Source organism: Bos javanicus, chromosome 2 (genome assembly GCF_032452875.1).
Source record: "Bos javanicus breed banteng chromosome 2, ARS-OSU_banteng_1.0, whole genome shotgun sequence".
NCBI lineage: Eukaryota > Metazoa > Chordata > Mammalia > Artiodactyla > Bovidae > Bos > Bos javanicus.
In genome coordinates, this window is record NC_083869.1 from 102,951,521 (window position 1) to 102,971,913 (window position 20,393).

Sequence of the window (20,393 nt, forward strand, 5' to 3'; positions counted from 1 at the left end):
CAATTTTGTGTACAGAGCTTTACTGGTTTATGATATTGTCTATGACTACTCTGGCACTAAAATAGAATTGAATAGTTAAAACCATATTACTACAGAGCTGAAAATATTCACTTTAATTTCCCCTTTAATAAAGAGTTTGACAAGCCACGGCTTGGACTAGGTCCTAGAGATCCCCACTAATAAAGATAAATAATTCTTATGATTGAAAGAAAAATTCTCTACCAAAGTAAGTGAATGCTTAACTAGTGGTCAGAAAATAATTCCCAGAAAGCAGAATGTAGAAACTACAACAGTCTACATTCATATACTAGCTAGAAAAATGAACAAAAGACATTGATTACTACGCTAGCTACTTATATCTATGAAGCATTAATAACACTATAATGTTAATACTGTTGTACCTAATACACACATGAACACACATACACATATATATATAAATAAAACAAAGAAGACAAAAAATAAAGTCTGATTTTTTAAAACCATACCTTGCAAAAAGCAGACTAAAATGGAACTAGAGCTAACTCCAAAAATTCAAGTTGTTCAAAGTATATGGACTGCCTAGAAAATAGTCATCTTACAGGGGAACCAGACAAAGAGCATTCTACATTCATCATTTATTAGAAGATAAACAAGAAATGAAAACCATTAGAAGAAACTCATTTTTGTGTTTTTCCCTTTCTACACAGAAAGAATATATCCAGACTTGGCCTACTCCATGTTCCTCCCAAACATTTTATGACTCTCACCACCTTCATGCTCATGGGTCTCGAAGGGTTATTTCCAGATCTCCCAAAGTTCTCTACCCACGCAAAAGACCTCAGTTTCCCAGTGAATTTACTGTAAGATTAAAAAAAAAAAAAGCTATCTTAAATTCAGTACTAATCTTCCCTATATTATCATTTCATAACACCTGCATGAATTCACAAACCAAAGTCTAAAAAGCTGGGGCTAAGTGCTCCCTCTATGTCCAGCACTTGTGTCAATTTCAAAGAGTAACCACTGCAAGTATGCCTCATGCTCAGCAAAAGAGGTAGCTTCCAAAAAACAAATATTGCCACTTCCGAGGTACAGAGGCGATAAACAGACATAACTCAAAGAATGGGCTATTGAAAGGAAGAGGCTGGCTGTGGGGCCCAGAGAAGTCCCTCTGTGGTGAACCACACTCAAATTTCCAGTCACTGGAGGAATGTTACAGGCCATGTAGTGAGACCTTCCGGACTCTGCACGCACCCGCCAGGAGGGTCAAACATACAGAAGCTCATGCCTTCTCGAACTGCCCTGAGCTCAGAAGCTGGGTAAAAGACATGTTGCCAGCAGTAAACTTGGCAATGGTGTGTCTATATCCATAAAGCATGAGAAGAATGGGTAAAAAAATGGTGAAAACTGAACCATTGAAAGTGAAAGTGAAAGTTGCTCAGTCATGTCCAACTCTTTGTGACCCCATGGACTACATAGTCCATGGAATTCTCCAGGCCAGAATACTGGAGCAGGTAGCCTTTTCCTTCTCCAGGGGATCTTCCGGACCCAAGAATTCAAGCAGGGTCTCCTGCATTTCAGGCGGATTCTTTACCAACTGAGCTATGCTGCTGCTGCTGCTAAGTCGCTTCAGTCGTGTCTGACTCTGTGCGACCCCATAGACGGAAGCCCACCAGGCTCCCTCGTCCTTGGGATTCTCCAGGCAAGAACACTGGAGCGGGTTGCCATTTCCTTCTCCAATGCAGAAAAGTGAAAAGTGAAAGGGAAGTCGCTCAGTCGTGTCTGACTCTTAGTGACCCCGTGGACTACAGCCTATCAGGCTCCTCTATCCATGGGATTTTCCAGGCAAGAGTACTGGAGTGGGGTGCCATTGCCTTCTCCGACTGAGCTATGAGGGAAGCCCAAACAAAATCATTATGGAATAGAAAAAAACAAAAGCACTTGGCAAAGTTGAAGCTGAAATATGGAAATACTGGTTTTCTCCTGCAAGGTCACAGTCCTCTGGCCCAGGGACCCTGCTTGAGGTAGGGTTCAAGTCCCTATCAATTCTTGCTTCCCCGGTTCACAGGAAGTACCACTTATGGTCAGGTTAATTCGCCTAGTAATCATGTCATTTTTCACAAACTCCAAAGAAACCATTTTATACTGGGTCTCATTGTGAAGCTGTATTTCACAGTAAGCATCCTACCTTAATTGAAGCAATATGGAGCAAAGTCTCTCCTCGATGATTTCTCTTCACAGCTGTATGGCTAATGGGCCACAGCTTTGTTGCTGAGGGGCTACACATCATTCGTCTGTAACTTGGACTGTTCAGTGTAGAAGGCGGCGTACCTGGTGAAAGGCTAATGGATTCATCCAATATAGTACGGCTATTCCTACTTAATGTGTCACCAACTTTAAGTTTGTTTGAAGGTGGTGAAGAACAGCCAAGCAATGGCATGTTTTCTAAGAGCACTGTTTGCTTAACAGAGTTTCCACCAGTGCTCTGACTGCTGCTTCTGCTTCTCTTAGAAATAGGACTGGAAATTCTGTTGTGACGCCCACGCTTCCCATTACGACCTGATGGCAAAGATTTCTTGGACGGAAGATAGTTTGCAGAGACTGTCTTCTCAGGAGTCACTACTTCATTCTTGCTCTCAATTTCTGGAGACTCTATATGCTCAGCCAATGGTAAAAAGACTTCATCTAAGCATTCAGATTCTGTTACAGACCCACTTGCTAGTAAGTCTATTTCACCATTTATCTGCAGGTTAGCAATCACAGATGGTTGGCTACAGAAGGATACCAGCTTTTCCTTACTTTCCCCTTTGCAGTCAAGGTCACCATCTGCCTTTTCTGCCTCTAAATTCCATTTTCGGTTGACTTCAGCTAAAGTTTTCTTTTTCTGTTTTTTTCTAGATCTTGTGGAAGGCTTCTTAGGTCCTTCAGAAACCTCCACCGGAGGGCTCGGAGAGACAAATTCGTACATGGAGGTCTGCTGAGCATTTTCATCATTTTTCACAGAAGGCTGGGTTTGCACTGAAAGTTTACTCACAGTATATCTGACTTTCTTACTTCGAGGACTAAACCACATTTTTATTGAATTCTTCTTACTTTGTGCATCATTAAATAAACTCTTCCTAGATGTTTTTTCTTTCAAATCTGATAGGAAAAAGGAAAAGAAATTTGTTACATGAACTTAATCTCTCCCATCCTGAGCTCCCAAAGAACTGTGTTGATAGTTCTCCTAAGGTGTATCACCTTTTATTTGTGTACCTCTTCCTTCCTTCCCAGATTATGAAAGCAGATATTCTCATTCAACAAATATTTAGAGTCCTATCTGATTTTAGACCATGTTCTAGAAACTTATATTCCACTGGGAAAGACAAAATACACAAACAAATAATTAGAACATACAGTCTGCTGTATGGAAGCATAGCCATGGGGAAAAGCTATATTAAATAAACAGATTAACAGGTGAGACTTTTAATAAACAATAGTCAAAAAAAATTAAGACTTATTAGCTGGGGAGGGAATAAAGTCAAGAAAAAAAAACAGACGTATTAGCTGATGCTTAATTTTAAAAGAGGACTTTTGAAAATTAATCAATATAATTCACTATAAAACAAACTAAAAAGAAAAACAAGTGGTTTTTCTCAAAAGATATAGAAAAATATATACACTGGCCAAATCCAGTATCCATTCATTATTTTTAAAAAGGCTCAGCATCAGGGATAGAAGGAAACTTCTTCAACCTGCTAAGGACATCTACAAAACTACACACAGCTAGTGCCATCCTTAATGAAGAAAACCTGGACTACTATTTTGTTCCTATTATCTTGTTTCTGTCATCAAGACAAGGCGAAGATGTCCACTCTCATCATTCCTATTCTACATCACACTGAAGTCTTGGATAGCACACCAAGGTTAAGAAAAAGATAAAAATCACATGAATTAGAAGACATAAAAATGTATCTGCTCAAAGCTAACTTGATTAGCTATATAGAATATCCCAAAGAATCTCTTAAAAAAAAACAAGTGACTGTTCAAGGTCATAAAATACAAAATCAATATACCAAATTCAATTGCAACTGTATTTCTATATACTAAAAATGAACATATGTAAACTACCAGACAATGCAAATTCTTGTTGGCAATGTTAAAGACTTCAACTATGCTAATAGCCAAAGAAAACCACGAAAATGTTTTATATCAATCAGGTGGCATGACTTGGCTGGAGTGTGGGAGAATAGGTTGGAAGAGGGCAAGAGCGGATGCAAGACTAATCGCTAAGAGGCAAAGTAGTAATATAAGTAGAAGATAACAGCCTAGTGAGGTGATAGTAGAGAAAGAAGTAGAATCATTTGAAAAATATTTAGGAGATAAGATTTACAGGATTTGGGGATGAAATGAAGAAAGAAGAAGGTGACAAAAACAATGCATATGTTTCTGGCTTATAGCACTGGATGCACCTAGAGTAAAAACACTGATGCTGGCAGGGACAATCTGCTCAGGCTCCCAAGCACACCAACATGCTCCTGTGGGGTGTCCCAAGAAGGCCAGGCCCTGGATGCTTTTTACCCAGGCCATTTCTCAGGACTGTGTGTGCAGCAAGCAACCCTGAGGGAGCAGCAGTGTTTCCCCAGGGAAAAAAGCAGGCCCATTTCTGCTTTCTCTGTGCATGCTAAGGCGCTTCAGTCATGTCTGACTTTGTGCAGCCCTATGGACTCTAGCCCACCAGGCTCCTCTGTCCCTGGGATTCTCCAGGTAAGAGTACTAGTGTTATATACAGTCAATTCTCCAAAGCTCTGAGTTCCTTTCCTGTATGGCAACCACCTGTATGTGTAGGAATCCATGATGGGCCCTTTGCCAAGTATCATCACAGATGCAAAGGTGCACTGAGGAATTTCAATGGCAATGTGATAAAATATTTGCAAATTTTTTAATGCATGTACTCTTTCACAAGGCAATTTTACCTCTAGTAACCTATCTTACAAAATATACAAAATATTCATACATGTGCCTAGAAATCTGAATGTGTGAGTGTTAACTGCAGCAATATTTTTAATAGCCCAAATGAGGAAAAAAGTCAGTGTTTATCAACTGGAAATCAGTTAACTGTGGAGGATTTATATTACAAAATCTTATGGAGCTGCTATACACATCAACTAACATGCAAAGATCCTCAAGACACTTTAAGTGTAGTACAATCCTACTTACATTTTAAAAATTCTATTGTGTTTATATTCAAATATTTTCATAAATTCATAAAAGAAAGATTAGTAAAGTTAACTAAAAACAGTACGTCTGAAAAAGATTTTGTGTTTTTAGGTTGGGAATAAAGGGTAGAGGAGTATGTCAAGGCTGTATATTGTCACCCTGCTTATTTAACTTCTATGCAGAGTACATCATGAGAAATGCTGGATTGGAAGAACCACAAGCTGGAATCAAGATTGCTGGGAGAAATATCAATAACCTCAGATATGCAGATGACACCACCCTTATGGCAGAAAGTGAAGAGGAACTAAAAAGCCTTTTGATGAAAGTGAAAGAGGAGAGTGAAAAAGTTAGCTTAAAGCTCAACATTCAGAAAATGAAGATCATGGCATCTGGTCCCATCACTTCATGGGAAATAGATGCGGAAACAGTGGAAACAGTGTCAGACTTTATTTTTTTGGGCTCCAAAATCACTGCAGATGGTGATTGCAGCCATGAAATTAAAAGACGCTTACTCCTTGCAAGGAAAGTTATGACCAACCTAGATAACATATTCAAAAGTAGAGACATTACTTTGCCAACAAAGGTCCGTCTAGTCAAGGCTATGGTTTTTCCTGTGGTCATGTATGGATGTGAGAGTTGGACTGTGAAGAAGGCTGAGCGCCGAAGAATTGATGCTTTTGAACTGTGGTGTTGGAGAAGACTCTTGAGAGTCCCTTGGACTGCAAGAGATCCAACCAGTCCATTCTAAAGGATATCAGTCCTGGGTGTTCTTTGGAAGGAATGATGCTAAAGCTGAAACTCCAATACTTTGGCCACCTCATGCGAAGAGTTGACTCACTGGAAGAGACTCTGATGCTGGAAGGGATTGGGGGCAGGAGGAGAAGGGGATGACAGAGGATGAGATGGCTGGATGGCATCACTGACTCGATGGACATGAGTCTGAGTGAACTCCAGGAGTTGGTGATGGACAGCGAGGCCTGGCGTGCTGCGATTCATGGGGTCGCAAAGAGTTGGACACGACTGAGCGACTGAATTGAACTGAACTGAATTGAAAGGGTAGAGGGGGACTTTCACATTTTACTCTACACACTTTCATACTGCTTACAAAGTTGCTAAGAGAATGTTCTCTTATATTTCTTATGTAAATTAAACAAAAAGAAAATAAAACTTGTATAATACAAGTTATATACCTAATTAGTGACTGAGCTGGCATTTGAATTCCTAAGTTTTCACTAAGTAAAAACTAACACTTTTCACTAAATACATACAATATGTAATACTGTGACTTATAAGAAATATACATTTGGCCTTTGTCCACCTTGTTGTTGCTGTGTAGTCACTAAATTGTATCCAGCTCTTTTGCGACATCATGCACTACAGCCCACCAGGCTCCTCTGTGCATGGGATTTCCCAGGCAAGAATACTGGAGGGGGTTGCCATTTCTTTCTCCAGGGGATCTTCCCAACCCACAGATTGAACCTGTGTCTCCTGCATTGGCAGGCAAATTATTACTGAGCCACCAGGGAAGCCCACTGTACCAGACACAGAGTTCCTAAAACCCTTGAAATTTCCTATATGAACCACAGGAGCATCTTTTGTTACATTTAATTGTGTTCCTAGTTACCTAAACAGCTCCAGTAAAAAAGATAAAATGGGTGTCTTTTATTATTCATAACAAGCCCTGGTTCAACCACACCTGAGTTTATGTTAATAAGATATCAGAAAGTCCCTAATGTTGGAGGCTGGTTGCCAAGGGAACCAACTTGGATTAAAGGGTTAGAACTTTCAATCCTACCCCCTGACCTCCAGGAAGAGAGGGACAGAGGTTGAGCATCACCGAAGGCCAATGATTTAATCAATCAAAACTTTGATCAGGCTCCTCTGGTAGCTAAGACCATAAAGAATCTGCCTGCAATGCAGGAGTTCAGTTCAGTTCAGTCGCTCAGTTGTGTCCGACTCTTTGCGACCCCATGAATCCCATTCCAGCCATCTCATCCTCTGTCGTCCCCTTCTCCTCCTGCCCCCAATCCCTCCCAGCATCAGAGTCTTTTCCAATGAGTCAACTCTTCGCATGAGGTGGCCAAAGTATTGGAGTTTCAGCCTCAGCATCAGTCCTTCCAATGAACACCCAGGCTGGACTGGTTGGACTCTCAAGAGTCTTCTCCAACACCACAGTTCAAAAGCATCAATTCTTCGGCACTCACATCCAACTTTCACATCCTTATATGACTACTGGAAAAACCATAGCCTTGACTAGACAGCCCTTTGTTGGCAAAGTAATGTCTCTGCTTTTTAATATACTGTCTAAGTTAGTCAAAACTTTCCTTCCAAGGAGTAAGTGTCTTTTAATTTCATGGCTACAGTCACCAACTGCAGTGACTTTGGAGCCCCAAAAATAAAGTCTGACACTGTTTCCCCATCTATTTCCCACAAAGTGATGGGACCAGATGCCATGATCTTAGTTTTCTGAATATTGAGCTTTAAGCCAACTTTTTCACTCTCCACTTTCACTTTCATCAAGAAGCTTTTTAGTTCCTCTTCACTTTCTGCCCTAAGGGTTGTGTCATCTGCATATCTGAGGTTATTGATATTTCTCCCGGCAATCTTGATTCCAGCTTGTGGTTCTTCCAATCCAGCGTTTCTCATGATGTACTCTGCATAGAAGTTAAATAAGCAGGGTGACAATATACAGCCTTGACGTACTCCTTTTCCTATTTGGAACCAGTCTGTTGTTCCATGTCCAGTTCTAACTGTTGCTTCCTGACCTGCATATAGGTTTCTCAAGAGGCAGGTCAGGTGATCTGGTATTCCCATCTCTTTCAGAATTTTCCACAGTTTATTGTGATCCACACAGGTTCAATTCCTGTCTTTCGAAGATCCTCTGGAGAAGGAAATGACAACTCACTCCAATATTCTTATGCAGAGAATCCCAGGGACAGAGGAGCCTGGTGGGCTACAGTCCATGGTGTCACAAAGTCAGACACGACTGAGCGACTAACACTGAAAGGTTGTAGTTGAATCACGCGAATACACCGGGATTCTTGGCCCCTGGAGGAGAAGAATTCAATCCGGGGCCAGAGACGAGGCTTGATCGCTCGGAGCTTTTGTGTAATAAAGTTTTATTAAAGTATAAAGGAGATAGAGAAAGCTTCTGACATAGGCATCAGAAGGGGGCAGAAAGAGTACCCGCTTGCTAGTGTTAACACTGAGGTTATATGATGCAAAGAATGTCTGGAGGTTGTAAAGACCTCATCAGACCTACTGCCATAATTTACATTTTAAGATAACACTGTCCTCAGGCAAGATACATCCTTGTAAAGACCAGGTCTACTCCCATAATTTACATTTTAAGATAACAGAAGGTTGAATCCAAAGACTGTCCTTAGGCAGGATACATTATTGTTATATAATCCTAAGGAATGTGGAGAAAGAAAAAAGTTTGTCCTTTCTTCCTCCTTGAAAATTCCAGACCCCTCTCTCCTTGGGGACCCCTAGACTCCCTATCAACCTGCCTAGGAAATGACTCTCTCAACACACACACACACACACACACACACACACACACACACCCCTATACAAAGAAGTCTCCATTTAAAAAAAAAACTCCAAAACACAGTTGGAGAGTTTCTGGGCTGATGAACGTGTGAAGGTGCTGGGGAAGCTGGACACCCAGAAGGGACATGGAAGCCCTTTGCCCCTTCAACACACCTAGCCCTATGCACCTCCTTCTGTCTGGCTGTTCTTGTGGTATATCCTATTACAACAAACCAGGAATCTGGTAAGTAAAATGCATGCCTGGATCTGTGAGACACTCTAGCAAATTATTTAAATTGGAGGTGTTGACAGGAGCCTACAATTTATAGGCAGTGGGTCAGAAGCACAAACTGGACCTGAGAGTGGCACCTAGGAGGACGTGGGGGCGGTCTTATGGGACTCCTAACCTGTAAGATTTGACACTCTCTCCAGGCAGTGTAAGAACTGGGTAAACTGACACCCAGCTGATGGCACATCATTGCTTGATGTGTGGAAAACCTGCACATCTGGCGGCAGAAGTGAAACAGTACTTACTGTATGTAATAGTAGGGTGAGTGGTGGTGGTGCTTTAGTCGCTAAGTCGTGTCCGACTCTTGGGACCTGTAGCCCACCAGGCTCCTCTGTCCATGGGATTTTCCAGGCAAGAACACTGGAGTGGATTGCCATTTCCTTCTCCAGGAGATCTTCCCAACCCAGGAATCAAACCTGGGTCTCCTGCATTGCAGGCAGATTCTTTACTGACTGAGCTATGAGGGAAACCCAGTAGGGTGAGTTGAGGACACATAAGGGAAAGAGAGCTTTTCTTTACACAACTTATAATCTTTATGTGTATTTTATTTTTTCAGACCTACCAATCTTGCCTATTAACAGAGGCTCCAGAAATAGAGAGTGAACTGTACAGCATTTCACTTTCTGATTCTGGCAGTGGTCCCTCTTCAAGCTCTCTTGCTTTGTTTTTGCCCTTAAGCCCATTCAGTTCAGTTCAGTTCAGTCGCTCAGTCGTGTACGACTCTTTGTGACTCCATGAATCACAGCACACCAGGCCTCCCTGTCCATCACCAACTCCCAGGGTTTACCCAAACTCAAAAGTCAGTTAACGATAAGCCAGCTGGAAGGAGAAGAGGGTATCGGAGTCAGAGCAGACCCTCTCACACTCTTTTTCCATCCGAACTGAACTGATGCTCAGAAAAGTGCAATTAAAACAGGATCTTGGAAATAAAGGCAATCCAAATGAAGATCCATTCACACAGACTTTACATCTAAATTCAACATCTAAATGTCACTTTTCTCTGCAGTGACAAACAGATTTCAAAACTAAGTCCTTTCCAACATAATCTGGAGACGAGAGAAAAGGTCAAAATGAAATGTTATCAGGATAATTTTTTAAGAAAGACTCAGAATTACAAAGACTTAAAGGTTAATCCTTTGCTAGTCTGTAAAAACTCATACTTGATTTTTTTAATTTAATATTAAACACAGCTGATGACATTTTCAATTAAAAACATTGAATTCTGAAGTCCTTAACAGTTATAAAACTTACAAAATGTAGAATTAGGCATTTTAAAGGAAAATTAAGACTTGCAGGTAGTAATAACATAATTAACTAAAAAAAAATCTAAACCTAAAAAGACAACAGAACTTCAAACTGAGGAGCACATATTTTCTTCAGTAACAACATAATCAACAACAGACTTTAAAATGAGGAACACAAATAAAGGAGTAAATGAAGACAGCATATATTCATGCAATTTACGTGTACACAATAATCTTACTAATCTCACTAATCATCCAGTAATAAATTTACTCAGGATGACTTTGATTATGCATCATGTCCTAACTAAGCAAGAATGACTACAGCAAACACGATTTTAAGTTTTGGATTTTACACAGCAGGACTAAGTTACCCAGCATAACTAAGAGCGTAAAAAGACAAAACACCACCACTGCTGGAACATAAATCAAACTTTCAACAGCTACAACAGATTTTATGGGTGAATGCTTTTAAGCATAAATTATCATATTCATTTCATGAAGAAAAATATTGGTTCTTCCTCTACATAGTAAATTTCTTAATGACATTTAAAAGAATTCTATTCTCTGAATTTAAATATTTCTGAGTACTCCACAAAACCCCGAGGAACGGAGACGTACATGCTGCTAAGGAGCTGCTTAGCCAAGAGTTTTTCTTAAAATTTAATAATAAACTATAGAAAAGGGAAGCAATTAGCAAATGTGATCTAGCTATCATTAATCTACATCAAAGGATTATAATGATGTACATTGTGTGCCTTTCAAATTATTCTCTATTATAGGTTTCACAACAGAAGTTGAGAAATCTCTTTGACAAACTAGTCCCTTATTAAAAATCAAAGGAAAGTACTTTGCTACCATCTGTGCAACATTAACGCCTTCACTAAAGAATGATTATTTTGTAAGTTAAGAAGTATTCAGTTCTATTTAAAACAAAACAGCAGCGACACAGCTATTCAAATGCTCATCTTCATCTATTATAAAAAAGTCATAGCATATATGAAACACTATGCAATTCGCTACAGAAAGACCAGCATCTCTCCCAAAACCTTTCCTAACAGAAAGGAAAATTGAGACCCATGAAAGCATAATCAAAGTGTTGCTGTTTTTTTTTTTTAATGTCACCAACACCAACATATGCTTCACAAAACCTGACCAGCACCTGCAATGTCTGATTTAATAAGATGGGGGACAAGAGAAAATAAAACTTTAAAGTTTAATGCCACTCGTAGAAAGCAGATTATGTTTTAAAGAATAAGGTAAAATTACCCATAAATGGTTGTCAGAAAAATTTATGACAATCTCTTCTCTTTACAGAACACTGAACCAAGAAAAATCTGTTCAAGTATTTAAAAGCTCATTTTAGAAAGTATTACTATGAATTAGGCTTCTTTGTCTCCAGTATACCATATACCATGTCCATGATTTGACAAGGTCTTCCTAATTACCCATTTTAATTACAGTAATTATATATTTTATAGTAAATGAAAGTAACAAGGTTCATTCGGAAGATAAATTGTGAATTACAGGTTTAAAAAAAATAGAGAAAATGTGGCTATGTCCAACCATTCCACTTAATCATATTCAACAGATTACCATTTAATAGAACCATATGATTTTGGAGCTAGAACTTAGGAATCACTTAATCTAATACCTTTATCTTATATTATTTTCCAAGTTCCTCATTACAAAGAGGATGAACCATTATTTGTCACCAACTGTTAGCTCCCTTTACATAGTCATCTTGTTTGCCTTATAATATTTTGGCTTTAGACGTACTTACTAGATAAAAAATATATGGAATAAACTATAAAGACACAAAGGGATATACCAAAAGAAACCACCTCAATTCCCTTCAAGACTAAATCTGTTTTGGGTGGCTAAACCTTGAGAGGAAAAGGTGATAATGATGCAACTTACAAGAAGTAGAAAATACTTTGTACCATGGAAATAACACATCCAGATAGAAATTTACACTTCAATATATTTATATTCTAGATACATTTCATCTTCTCTAAATATAGCAAAAGAGATGTTACCATTATAAAATGGATTATTGAAACCAAAATGTAAGAATTTGTTTTAATATTGTTTTAATTAAGTTTAGTCTCTAGGATATGAATTAGTCTTAACACTGCCAATTTTTTCCTAACACAAGTCAACAAACTACCCACACTTCTAACAAAAGTATGGTGCTAAATGATAAAACAACAGGCAAGATACTGACAATATGACCATCCTGCATAACCTAGGCCCTCAGTTTCCTCATCTATAGAATAAAAATCCTAAAATTATGATTATAGGTTAGGTAAACAGTAAAATTTCAATTCATTTTAAAATAAGTAAAATGTTAAAGCCAGCACAGCTGAAGTCTGATAATGACTAACGTAATCATCATTCATTATAATAAGGAAAATAAACACAAAATGGCCTTTTGAAAGTGAATCACTGTAATTCACTCCCCACACTCCACTTCTGCTCTTATATGAGAAAAACAGAATTCCAGAAGGCCTCAGCTTCCACACGAAAACTTGTTCTCTATTCGGCAATTTTCCTACATCTCTTTTTTAAGGATGAAATATCAAGGCATTTAATATTCCAAGGTCCATGAAATGTGAAAACCATACTGATAACTCAAACATCACTAACTAATAGTAAAATGTCTTGAGGAGCCCCGATTCCTCTTGGCATCACATGGCACACAGACCTCAGTGAGCCGGAAGTGACTACAAGCGACCCACTGAAGGTTATTCTGCTCCCTCATTAGTACCATCAGAGGTATCACAGCGCTTCTTTATAGGCTAACCTGTGTCTCTCCCAAAATTCAGTTTGAAGTCCTAATCCCATTACCTTAGAACATGGCCTTATTTGGAAACCAGGTCATTGCATATATAATTAGTTAAGATGAGGAAGATGGGGCCCTAATGCAATATGAACCATGATCAAACAAAAAAGGGAAATCTGACACAAACATGCATATATGGAGAAAACATGATCGCCTTCTACAAATCAAAGAGAGAAGCCTGGCACTCATCTTTTTGTTGCAGACCTCAAAGTAACCAAACTAACGCACCCCTTGATTTCTAGCCTTCAGAACTATGAGACAGTAAATTTCTACTGTTTAACCCATCCAGTCTGTGGGACTTTTTTACAGCAGTCCTAGCAAGCTAATATCTGACTATACAGCAGCTGAAGAAGAATCAAATCAGAACATCATGACAGCCACAAACAAAACAGCACCCAAATTTCAATGCCTGGCCAACATTCCTAAAAGGCCACACGTCTTTAAGAACCTGATGCAAGCCACTTTCACAGAGACATGACATTTTTCATATCACACACTTAAGAGAATCACTAATCCCCACCCTCAACACTGCTAAAGTTGCGTGGACTCTTGATTAAGAATTCCTGCCTAATAAATGGTACAGGGATGGGGAGGGAGCAGATCATACACCCATCTTTTCTAAATATAAAGTAAAACATTATCAGCACTGCCTCTGATAAAAAAGGAAAAGAACACAGAGGAACTAATAAAACTTTTCCTCATTGTGCCTTTAAATAGGTTTATGCTATTTTTTAAAGGTAAGTACTTTTAAATATATGTGCATATAAAATTATATCTGAAAATAAGCAAAACTTTATCACCATAGCACATTTTATCATGAAAGAATAGAATCTAATACAATAATCAGAAAACTAGATAAAGAAAACTTTTCTTTGGTAAACTATAGTTCAAAGTCTTCTCAAAAATATGGACCTGGTCAGTAAGACTCAAAGTAGTTGTCTTATTTTTTTATTTTGCCCAAACAACTTCACCTTTAGTAGCTGAAAATAACATATCATGTTGGAAAATAAGATCATAAATTTTAAAAAATAGAAATTCTACCATTTTGTATGAGCTTAATCAATCATTCATGGCATCCTACCAGTCAAGAAAAGGTTCTCCCATAAACACAAGCTAACATGGTATTATCTGGTCAATAAAAATCCAATTCCAGTATCTGATTATGAAGATTCAAAATGCTTTACTTTCTTTCCACAGCTGATTAGCTCTCAGCAGAAAACACAATGGGAAGATACATAGTTAATACACAGAGTCTAAGAACAATTTTGAAAAACATTAACCTCTGTTTAAATAGAAAAGAAAATGAATATTAGGTTTTGCTCTTTCAAAATGTGCACATCTAATAAATCTGTAGGAAAGTGATACACAGAAGGTTGCATTCTGTCTTGTGAAATGATATTTAAGTGAGTTTTAAGACAAAATCATTATTACTAGGGACAAAAATCACTACTCCATATATATTATATAGAAATTATTGTAACAGTAAAAAGCGGGCAGAAAGAGAAGGCGATGACAGAGGATGAGATGGTTGGATGGCATCACTGACTCCATGGACAAGAGTCTGAGTAAACTCCAGGAGTTGGCGATGGACAGGGAGGCCTGGAGTGCTACAGTCCATGGGGTGGCAAAGACTCGGACACAACTAACTGACTGAACTGAATTGAAAAAGTGGGTAGTGTAGGTGAGGAAAAATCTCTGAACTGACAATCCAAAGAAACAGGCTTTATTTCTCCTGCTCCTGGTACTAACTATATGCGAGACTTCAGGCAAAATCATTTAACTTCTCTGGACCCTGGCTTCTCATCCATAAAATAAGTCAGACTTAATTATCTCTGAGGTACCTATCACCTCTTGATTCATAACACTATAAACCTTCAAATCTGAAATAAGTCATTCATATTTTATACATTTATAAAATCAATATGAACCTCAGTTATTTAAGAGAGACAGTGATACTTCCTTCTTACCTGAAAGATCAGGGTCGTGCAGCAAATTCTGAAGCTTACTACACAGCTGGATCATGCTGTCCAGCTGTCTGTTTATCTTCACATCTTGTATCCAGGCTGGGGTATAACACACTGGACATTCACTTCCGATGCAGTCACTTACACAATTACTTAAAAAGGATCAAAAAATATATAGATATCAACACACATTCAGCAGGATCTAAATTCAAAAAAATAAACAGTATGAACAGAAGTAAATGAAGCAAAGGCTGTTCTAATAAACATTGGTCCATCATGAAATATTAGTTAAAACAGTGTTTTTGAAAGAGTATATCACACTAACATACACATCATGCAATCCACATCTAAAGTCGCTTATGTAACTTACTACGAAGAGACTATACCTGGTCAGACAAGAGTCTGCATAACTTTTCCCTGTAAATAAATCTAGAGCTTCTAAAGAGAATACAGAGGGAGATTTAAAAAAAAAAAATTTAGTCCCTAATGCATACAAGCCATGCATATGAACCTTGCCTATTCTAAACCTAACACTGTGCTTCACAGAAATTCCCAAAATTACTGCAAAGACAAAGGTAAAGGTATTTTTTCTTTTATTTGTGTACAAGAGTCTAAAGGCTTTTAAAGTAGTTTTTGAGAAAAGATTTTGGTTCTTTCAGGTATTTTTAATCTGTAGATTCAGTTAAATGACCTCAGATTATCTGTCCAAGAGTTACAATCTCATAATTAGAAAGGCTTTTATTAAATTTCTTGGTGGCTCAGACAGTAAAGAATCCGCCTATAATGCGGGAAACCCAGGTTTGATCCCTGGGTTGGGAAGATGCCCTGGAGGAGGGCATGGCAACCCACCCCAGTATTCTTGCCTGAAGAATCCCCATGGATGGAGAAGCCTGGCAGGCTACAGTCCATGGGGTTGCAAAGACTGAGCAACTAAACACAACACAACACACCACCACCATTTATGACTCCGATGAAGATGTGCACAAACTTTTGTTCACAACTCCCCTCTGAAACCTATCTGTGAATCCCGAAACAAGAACTGTCTACTCTGCATGGTGGGAGTTCCCTGGTGGCCGAGTGGTTAGGATTCCAGGCATTCACTGCCAGGGCCCAGGTTCAGTCCCTGGTTGGGGAACTGAGATTCTGCAAGCTGTACAGCACAGCTGAAAAAAAAAAAAAAAACCTTCCACACCTTCTCTAGCTTCACCAGATGGGCTGCAGCAGGAAGGGGTGAAATAATAGCCGTAACAGCCACATCTCCTCCAAACACCACACCCCTTTTCCTATGACCCTGTTGTCTGCAGGCAGAGGACTCCTCCCACAGGAGCCCCCTTCAGAATATTTAACCTGTCTTCTACTCAGCAAAGGAGAAGGAAATGGCACCCCACTCCGGTACTCTTGCCTGGAAAATCCCATGGACGGAGGAGCCTGGTGGGCTACAGTCCATGGGGTCACTAAGAGTCGGACACGACTGAGCAACTTCACTTTCACTTTTCACTTTCATGCACTGGAGAAGGAAATGGCAACCTACTCCAGTGTTCTTGCCTGGAGAATCCCAGGGACGGCGGAGCCTGGTGGGCTGCCGTCTACGGGGTCGCACAGAGTTGGACATGACTGAAGCGACTTAGCACCAGCTACTCAGCAAAACAAAAAAATTTGCAAAACCGTAAAAACAGTGCCACCTTGCCATTTTTTCTTTGGTTTGCCAAAGTTATTTTCCCTTAAAAAGGGTTCTTTAATATTACTATGCAATGTTTTTATTATCGTTATTTTTAAATGAATTAGTATTGTTTAAATGTCTCAGTTTTACATGGGAAAAACACACACCCATAAACAAAAGCTCTTTGAGGGGCTCAATTTTCAAGAATGCAAAGTGGTTTGAGCCCAAAATGTCTGGATCCTCCTGCCACATATCTTGAAGACTTACATCTGAGAGTTCATGAACTACTTTTATCAGGGACTGGCATGAAAGTATGATATTCTGAAGCTGCCAGAACGTGTCAGTAAGATAAAGACCTGTGTTCTGCCAACCTTCCCTTGACTCCAAGGCTTCAGCTGCACTGCGACATATTAAAGCCATCTTTTAAAACCTCATGGCGGTCAGAGAAGGCGAGGGTAGGACGACTTGAGAATAGCATTGAAACATGTATATTACTATATGTAAAACAGTTGACCAGTGCAAGTGCGATGCATGAAGCAGGGCACTCAAAGCCAGTGCTTTGGGACAACCCAGAGGGATGGGGTGGGGAGGGAGAAGGGAGTGGGGTTCAGGATCAGGGGACACATGTACACCCATGGGTGATTCATGTCAATACATGGCAAAAACCACCACAATATTGTAATTAGCCTCCAATTAAAATTAATTAATTAATTAAAAAATCTGCATGGCAAGAGTTCCCTGGTAGCCTAGTGGTTAGGATTCCAGGCATTCACTGCCACAGCCCAGGTTCAATTCCTGGTTAGGAAACTGAGATTCCACATAGCACAGCGCCCCAAAATGAAAACAAAACATGGCATTTACAGCACTGGTCAACAGCTTTAATATCTTCAAGAAACACAAACAGCTACCCTAATTCTTGGCAACATATAATGAAAATGAATCAAAACTACACTGAATCAGTTCTTTCTTCTGTTCACATACAGATGACCATTTTCTCTTTTAAGATAGTTCTCATGCCTCTCTTAATCTTTCATTGGTTGTTTTAAATCACAGATCCCTTCAGAATCCAATTAGAGGTATGGAACACAGACAAACAGGTGTCTTACATACAGATCCCTTCAGAATCCAATTAAAGGTATGGAACACACACATATACACATGCTCTACATACAATTTCAAGTTTGTTATGCTCTAGATGTGTAACTGATCTATTATATACAGTGAGTACAATCCTGAAATGAAATAAATCTGCTTATTCCAGAGTGGAGGCAGGGAGCAGACAAATTTTAGACAGGCATTATGGGAGGCCTTTTGGAGGAGGTAATACTTGAGCTGAAATACAACTGATGAAAATCTAGCCTCACAAAAATCTGGCAGAAGTGCAGTTCAGATGGAAAAATCTGTGAGTGCAAAAGTCCTGGGGCAGGAGTGATTTTGACATGTTTAACGAACCAAAAGGAGAAGGTGGCTGAACAGTGTGGTCCGAGAGGCAGTCAGAGACTCTGCCCTGTGCAGAGTCTTGTGGACCCCAGCAGAATATTCTGATTATAAAAGGAAACCACTGAAGGATTTTAAGAGTGGTTATCATATTTTAATGATATGAATGTGATTCAGATTTTCAAAAGATCAATCACAAGAATGTAGAAAATGGAGAAGGGGACCAGTTCTGAGCGTTTTTACAATAGGCCAGGGAGAGATCATTTGATGGTGGCTTGGACAAAAGCATAAACAGGAAATAGAAAAGTGGGAAAATGAAAGACTTAGGGTACATTTTCAGGTGAAACTGAGAACTTTATGATATGGGATAAGCAAGAAAAATAGCAGCCAGGCGTGCCTACTGGTTTCTGCTTTGAGCAACTTTGGTACCATTTATTCCAATGGCACTGTTTACTGCTATGAAGATTACCGAGGCAGGAACAGGGTAAAGACAAGAACGAGCAACAGATCTGCTCTCAACATACCAAGCCTGGAATCCCACTTCATCATCCAAATGGAGTTATCAGGTAGGCAAGAGATACTCTTTCCTACTCCATCCTCCTGCTGGATGTGCCCCATGGAGCAGACCTATGTTTCTACATAGAAACAAAATCCAGACCCTAACCATAGCCGCCTCCCACAGTCCCCAGCGCACCCAAGTCACACGGTAAATTACTTTCATATGTGCTTAAACTTCATATCACAGTTTGCTCATGCCAGATAATCACAGTCGTAACTTGAAATAATTAAAAGGTTGATTCAAAGGAGGCTATATTAAGCCTGTCTCACAGACAATTAAACCAAGACATTCACTCCTTTAATTGATTTCCTCTTGAATAAGAAATAAGATGAGATGAAAATCTCTAACCTCTCAGCCAGGGCTTTAGTGGATATAATTTCATAGCAACTGTTACGGCTTGAATTGTGTCCCCCTCACATAAAGATGCTTAAGTCTTAAACCCCAGGACCTGTGATCTTATCTGGAAACAAGGTCTTCGTAAATGATCTAGGGTAGATGAGATCATTAGGGTGAGCACTCTAATCCAATATAACCAGTATTCTTAGTCTTATAAAAAGTGGACATTTAGACACAAATAGGCTACTCTGGCCACCTGATGTGGACAGCCCACTCATTGGAAAAGACTCTGATGCTGGGAAAAATTGAAGGTGGAAGGAGAAGAGGGCGACAGAAGATGAGATGGCTGGATGGCATCACCAATGTAATGGGCATGAACTTGGGCAAACTCTGGGAAAAGGTGAGGGACAGGGAGGCCTAGCCTACTGCAATCCATGAAACTGTCGAGTCGGACACGACTTGGTGACTCAACAACAACAAAAGGCACACAAGGGAGACTGCCGTGCGAACTTGCAGGCTAACAGCAGAGTGATGTATCTCTAAAAGGATCATTGCCAGAAACCAAAGATTTTCTACCAGAAGGTAGGCGAGAGGCATGATACAGATACTCCCTTACCTCCCTCAGAAGGGACCAACCTCACTAACACCTCGCTATCAGACTTCTAGCCTCCATAACTGTGAGACAATAAATTTCTGTTGTTCTCAAAGTCACCCGGTTTTTGGCATCCTGTTATGGCAGCCTTCAGAAACTAATACAGTAAATGATAAGAACTTAGGTTTCACAGTTTGCAGAGGCCTAGATTCAAAACTAACTGGAAGAGTAAGAGAGGCATATTTGAATTATATAGTAATTAATTTTCTCCCCAAACTTAGTAAAGCTATTTTCTAAGCTTTGTACCTGTCAATAAGTTATCCTCTTTGACCTTTTAGCTTCTGATTTGTAAATTAAGACAGATAAAAGGATCAAAAGGAGATAATGTACAGTAAGTCATTTTGCAGTCCATGAGAATTATACAACAGAAAGTAATACCAGTATCAACATGGTCACGTGACTATTACCTTAGTAAAAAATACACTTATATTAAATGTGTGTGTCTATCTATCATAAGCCATCATTACTTACCTACAGAAGATATGCTCACATCCGCCTAAGCACACAGGCTCCCTCAGAATATTAGTGCTGTTTGAAGAAAGAAAAATAATCAAGACTTAGGTCACTGTTAAACATTTTTTACCCAACATTTCACAAGTCCAAGACCCAACACTACTGTACTTGTTTCTCAAAACATAAGATATTAAGGTCATATTCATTTGAAAGGCTGTAACTCCCTGATTAAATATTGTATCATC

At 39.3% G+C, this 20,393-nt stretch overlaps 1 protein-coding gene across 1 annotated transcript in view; it reads right to left on the reverse strand.

Moving 5' to 3' along the window:
- The window catches only part of BARD1 (BRCA1 associated RING domain 1), a 100,468-nt gene that overhangs the window by 66,269 nt on the left and 13,806 nt on the right, over positions 1-20,393 (reverse strand). The window contains exons 2-4 of the mRNA XM_061384050.1: positions 20,167-20,223; positions 15,055-15,203; positions 2,168-3,120 (exon numbers count right to left, since the gene is read on the reverse strand). Of these exons, the coding sequence (XP_061240034.1) occupies positions 2,168-3,120; positions 15,055-15,203; positions 20,167-20,223 (1,159 nt within the window). The remainder of the gene's footprint in view (positions 1-2,167; positions 3,121-15,054; positions 15,204-20,166; positions 20,224-20,393) is intronic.